General features: G+C 54.6%; 1 protein-coding gene across 1 annotated transcript in view; it reads left to right on the top strand.

Annotated features, from left to right (window-relative positions):
* The window catches only part of Lrrc71 (leucine rich repeat containing 71), a 10,403-nt gene that overhangs the window by 1,192 nt on the left and 3,181 nt on the right, over positions 1–6,030 (top strand). Inside the window, exons 2-8 of the mRNA XM_033758082.1 lie at positions 6–13; positions 2,678–2,836; positions 2,933–3,061; positions 3,137–3,212; positions 3,689–3,766; positions 5,664–5,732; positions 5,881–6,026. Of these exons, the coding sequence (XP_033613973.1) occupies positions 6–13; positions 2,678–2,836; positions 2,933–3,061; positions 3,137–3,212; positions 3,689–3,766; positions 5,664–5,732; positions 5,881–6,026 (665 nt within the window). The remainder of the gene's footprint in view (positions 1–5; positions 14–2,677; positions 2,837–2,932; positions 3,062–3,136; positions 3,213–3,688; positions 3,767–5,663; positions 5,733–5,880; positions 6,027–6,030) is intronic.

The following is a 6,030-nucleotide window of genomic DNA, read 5'->3' as shown; positions in this document are numbered from 1 at the left end:
CCCAGAAACCCCGGTACGAGGGCGGGCGGCGGGGTGGGGAAGCAGGCCCGGGCGCCACCGCCTCCCCCGCAACTCACCGGGCTGGGCTCCGAGGCCCAGGCCAACTTGGCAGTTGAATGAAAGAAGCCAAGCTGTGTTTGGGGCGCTAGCAAGTGCAGCGCGATGTGAGATGTGAGAGGAAGAGGGGAAGACCCAGGACGTGCTGGAGGCCGGGTCTGAGCAGTTACGTAGCTATTCATTCAGCATTATTGTTTTGAACGTCTGCTCTGAGGCCAGGTACAACTCACGGAACAGTCCTGCTCTCCTTGAATTTACCTTCTCTAGGAAACCAATGTTTGAGTCTTATAGTGTAAGACTTAAAAGTCTCACTTCCACTCCACGGAGCGCAAACAGCCCAAAAGGCCTTTGCAATGTTGGGCCCGAAAGCCCAATGAGGCTCCGTGAGCGCTATCGAGGAACGAGAAACCCAGGAAGGAACACACCAGGCTAGATGGTAAAGAGACCTTTATTAGTCTGGCCAGACGGCACTCTCAGAACCAAGTGGCTGGCTCAGAGAGGCGCCTAGCTCAGGGGCTGAGGTCCTCTTATAGGGAGTAAAAGAGGGGGTTAACATTTTTGGGCTCACAGACAGGGGACAAAGGTCTGCTGACTTGGTCAGCAGTCACATGCTCAACAGTCACATATTGATGAGTGACATACCACCCATTGACAGGTACCACCCATAGGATGTCTCACAGGTCACCAAGACACTCCGGATGAGCAAACAGTTTGTCAATTAACTTGGGGCTCTATGTCTGGAGTCTCTAATTTACAGGTAGATTCAGATCCAGACTTCAAACAATACAAGAGTGATACACATTCTTAGGCCAGGGCTGGAACAAAGGTCGGGGCTGTGGTTACAATGGGAGGGGTTCAGGACACTGTCTCCTAGGCCCTTTGCCATTTAGCAAGGGCTTGTAATTTAGGTCCCACAATAGATAGGGGCGTGGCTTTTTGTTGCTAGCTTTAGAACCTCAACCCGAACTAACAAGCACAAAGGAGAGTTCATTGGCCGGGTTGTTTTTTTGTAACTGCGGGGGTGGCTTCTTGATCCAAACTTGACCGCTCTGCCATCGGAGAGGGTCGGTGGGTTGTCTCTGGACTGGAGGTGCTAGCGGCTGTGGGTGGGTGGGGAATTAGCGCTAGAGAATGATTATTTCACAGAAGGAAAGATCAGTTAATAGAATTTCCTGGAGCACTATTGGCACCAGGGACCATTTTATAGAAGACAATTTTTCCATGGATGGGGTGGTGTGGATGGTTTCAGGATGATTCAAGCACATAACATTTACTGTGCACTTTATTTCTATTATTACATTACAGGAAATCATTAAAAAATTTTTTGAGACAGGGTCTTGCTATGTATTCCAGGATGGCTTTGAACTCGTCATGTAGCTCAGCCTGGCCTCAAACTCACGGTGATCCTCCTGCCTAGCATTACATGAAATGATTACACAACTTACCATAATGCAGAATCAGGGGGAGCCCTGAGCTTGTTTTCCTGCAATTAGTCCCAAGTATGACACCCCAAGTGTATTGCTCGTGTCCAGTTTACTCCGTAATCTCATTTTTGTTGCTGTCACTACAGAAAACGCTGTTTCACAAAGATACGATGTTAGAAATGGAAGCAGGCTTGTCAGTGCTTTTGTGGAAATCTCAGACTTTAATCCAGAATGTGTGGAGATTTGAAATTGATCTTGTTCCCACATGGACAAAGTTGGTTCCCTAATTCACAAATTGGTCCCAGAGCCACTCCTTCCTAGTTCGGGGTCCTTTGTGGCTGAGAAGTAATGCTCCAACTTTTGAAAGCTCAGATAGGGGATCATGCACCAGCTGGAAGAAAGAAGGCCCTGGCTCCGTCTCTTTCAAAATCTCTGTTAATGTTTGAAGCCTGTAGAAAAATCCCAGTGTTTAAACCAGGCATGGTAGCCCACACCTGTGATCTAGCACTTGGGAAGCTGAGGCAGGAGGATCATCATGAGTCTGAGGTCAACCTGGATTACACAGTGAGTTCAAGGCGAGCCTGAACTGCCTAGTGAGACCCTGCCTCAAACAAACAGTGTACTCTCACCCTCATAATTCCAGTTTGGCTTTATCTGGTGGCTTGACTATGCCTGTAGTTCTCTCCTGAAGTGGTAGGTAGATCGGCGAGCAGGTTGAATATCACACAGGTAAGCAAGTTATGAGGCCCATCTTGTGTCCGCTGTGCTGTCAGTGGTGACTTTTTCTCGAAGAAATCTACAGAGCCGCTTTCCTAGCACAAAAGCTCTGGCTGCTGATCTACTTCAGAGCGCTCTGCACCTGTGTACCAGAGGGCCGCGTGTCCGGTCCCTATCCGCCCGGGCAGGTGTGTAAGGGCACGCCCTCGATCCCATGCTGTGCACAGCACAACGTTAGGTTCCGGCGACGTTTCCAGGGAGCCGGCCTTTCTCCGAGGCTGCCTGGCATACACGCTCGGAAGGGACCTCTGAGCAGCCTGGCCATGAAGCCGCCCAGTCCTGGCCGCCGCTCCGCCCGTGCACAGAACACGAATGACCAGAGTGGTTTTCCTGCATGTGCGTGCGATCCATCCGATGCTTGAGTATTCTGCGCTGCGGTGCTGCTCGAGAACAGTGCCTGACAGCGCCCTCTGCCGCAGAGGAGTACCAGTGCACCGGGGTGCTCGAGGCCGACTTCGCCGAGCTCTGCGCGCGCTCCGGCTACACCGACTTCCCCAAGGTCGTCACCCGGCCGCGCCCACCGCGCCCACACTCGATCTCCGACTCCTCGGCCTCCACATCATTAAAGCCCACCCCAGGTGAGTGGTCCTGGCGGGACAAGCGGAGGCGGGCGGCCTGGCAGGGAATGGGGGCTGCGCGACAACCTCTCTCCTCCTCACCCGGTCCACTCCCAGACGAGCAGCGGCTGTCGGGGTCCTGCAGCCTCAACAGCCTGGAGAGCAAGTACGTGTTCTTCCGGCCCACCATCCAGGTGGAGCTGGAGCAGGAGGACGGCAAGGCAGTGAAGGAGATCTACATCCGCGGTGAGCCTGCCCCGAGCCCCGCCCACAGACCCGAGGCCCCGCCCCCGGCTAGAGGCCCCTCCTCTCCCTCTGCAGGCTGGAAGGTGGAGGACCGGATCCTGGGAATCTTCTCCAGTTGCCTGCCCTCCCTCAGCCAGCTTCGGGCTATCAAGTGAGGACCCTGGGTGAGGGAGGAGGCCAGCGTGTGGGCTGTGCTCCGGATGGCTCAGGATAGAGACAAAAAACGGGCACAGAAGATCCCGAATCCCAACACTCTGGGAGGCTGAGGAAGGAGGATGGAAAGTTCCAGGCCAGCCTGGCTAACTTAACAAGACTGTCTCAGACTACAAAATCCATTTATTTTTTTTTCAGTTGAGGAAGGAGGATGGAAAGTTCCAGGCCAGCCTGGCTAACTTAACAAGACTGTCTCAGACTACAAAATCTATTTATTTATTTTTTTCAGAATACAAAATTTAAAAAGGGCTGGATGCAAAGGCCCTGGATTCAATCCCCAGCACACACACACACACACACACACACACGCACGCACGCACACGCACAGCAGGGCTACAGTTTGGGGTGGATGACTGGCAGGCGGCATCATAGCAGGTGATCTCTCACCCTTGCTGTCCTTCATGCTGACTGTAGCCTGTGGAACGTGGGGCTGACGGATGAAACCCTGAGCACCTTCATTGCCCTCCTGCCTCTCTGCTCTCCCACACTCAGGTCAGCAGGGGACAGCAGCCAGGTGGGTGGGCATCGTGGGAGTCATTGGTATGGAGTGAAGAGCCCAGCTCCTGGCTGGTATCCTGGTGGGCACAGGGTTCAGTCGTGTCTGTTGGGTCATGAAGCTCTCCCCTGAAGCACCGAAGAGCCTGGCGGGGCCTCTCCCCTCCGGCCCACCAGCCCCACTACCCCCACCCTCCCCGGAGGCCACCTCCCTTGCTCCCCGGCCTGGCCGTGAGGCCAGCAAGACTGTTCTCTCACCGGAACTCACAGCCAGGGAGCAGAGAGGAGGAGCCAGGAGTGGACTTGCAGGGCAGTGGGCTGGTGCTGAAGGTGCCATCCACCTTATGGAAGGGGCAGGAAGGCCCACAGGCTGTGTGGAGGGGCTGTGCTGGGCTTTCCCACAGAGGACGGCACTGGAAACGGGCAGGAGCCTGGTGCCTGGTGAGAGGTGGCCTAGCTACAGGTATGGTCTGGTGTAGGAAGAACAGCACTGTCTCGGCTCCCAGACTGCACACCTTGACTTCTCTTGCTCCACAGAATGTCCCAAATGCTGCTGCGTGCCGGGGCTCGCCTGTCCCCGTCTCCAGGACAGGCTGCATGCTCCTTGGGCAGGGACTGGCTTCTCTGGTTGGGTCCCCAGTACCTTGGGTAGAGCCCCATGAAGTACACATTTCATCCCACCATGGGAACTAGAAACAATTTAGCAGAGAAACAACTATGTGAACTCATTATGTAAGAATGTCAGATAGCATAAAATAATTTATGATGCAGTGAGTTTATGTGAAAGACCAGGCAGCCTGAATGGTTGTGCAAAAAATGATCAATCATGGGAGAAAACATTTAAATAGAGAAATTTCATCTGGGCATGGTCACACACACTTGTGATCCCAGCACTCGGGAGACTAAGGCAGGAGGATCTCTGTGAGTTCAAGGCCAGCCTGGGCTACATAGCAAGACCCTGTTTTAAAAAAAATTCTAGCTGTTGGTTCCATTTTTGTTGTGACTCACAAAAAGATCTCTGTTTCCCCGTACTACTGAAGAAGGCCTTAGTCCATAGTGGGGTCAGTAGTCATTTATCAGGTGCTGTGTAACTGAGTGGCTCCCAGATGTAGTGGCTCCAACAGCAAATGCAAATCCTTACCGGCTGTGAGATCTGTGAGGTCACCTGGGCATGGGTTCACTGTGTGCTGCTCTCTCTCTGCCTGGAGTTTGCAGTAAGGCCTTTGTCTGGGGCTTCAGTGAGACTGGAGTGAAGAATCTGCCTCCCAGCTTCACCGTGTGACTGATTAGAGGCCTCTCCCAGGCATTTGCTTGTTTGCTGGTTTTTTGTTTGTTTGTTTGTTTTTGATTTTTTGGGTTTTTTGAGACAGGTTCTCACTATGTAGTTGAGACCAAACTGGAACTCACTATGTAGCCCAGGTTGGTGTTGAACTCAGGGATCCTCCTGCCTTAGCCTCCCGAGTGCTGGGATTAAAAGCATGTGCCACCACACCTGGCTACCCCCAGGCAGCTGCATGTCCTGTGGCAAAGCAGTGGGGAGAGTGCCCTAGAGCTGGAGGCGCAGGCCATGGTGACCTGGACAGTGACATCCCATCACTTTTGCCAGTGTTTATTAGCAGCGAGTCCCTAAGTCTGGCTGCCCGCCAGGGGAAAGGGTCCCACAGAGCCTGGAGAGCAGGACTAGGTCACTGGAAGCTGTCTGTCCCAGAGAGCCTCACCGCGGCCAGCCTTTGGAGCGCCCCTTCCCGCTGAGCTCTCTTCTGCTGGTCTAGCCTGGGAGTTGTGCTGTGGACTTCCCCCCTGGGGCTGCTTCTAGCCCTCGGCCTTGCTCTCTGTCCCCTCCCTACCCGACCTCATCAGTCCCTCCCAGCTCTCAGATCTTTCTCCTCCGCAGGAAAGTGTCTCTGGAGGGGAACCCACTGCCAAAACAGTCGTACCACAAGCTCATGGCCATGGACAGCACGTGAGGCCGCCCCCCGCAGGACAGGAATTAGCCCCGCCCTCTAACCCTCCGGCATTTCCCTGGGCCCCGTCCCTGTCCGGCCCACGCCTCCAGTCCCGGACCGGGGGTGCCCAGCAGGGCCCGATTTCCTCTCCTTCCCCGGGTCCAGGCTCTCCCACCTGTCTCTGCGGAACAACAACATCGATGACCACGGCGCCCAGCTCCTGGGCCAGGCCCTGTCCACGCTGCACGGCAGCAACCGGACCCTGGTGTCCCTGAACCTGGCCTTCAATTACATCGGGGACGAGGGCGCGGGCCA

Source organism: Fukomys damarensis, unplaced genomic scaffold, assembly GCF_012274545.1.
Source record: "Fukomys damarensis isolate Sample0158 unplaced genomic scaffold, DMR_v1.0_HiC HiC_scaffold_33, whole genome shotgun sequence".
Taxonomy (NCBI): Eukaryota; Metazoa; Chordata; class Mammalia; order Rodentia; family Bathyergidae; genus Fukomys; species Fukomys damarensis.
The sequence above is the reverse complement of the archived record's forward strand: the minus strand, read 5'-3'. Positions and strand labels throughout refer to the sequence as shown.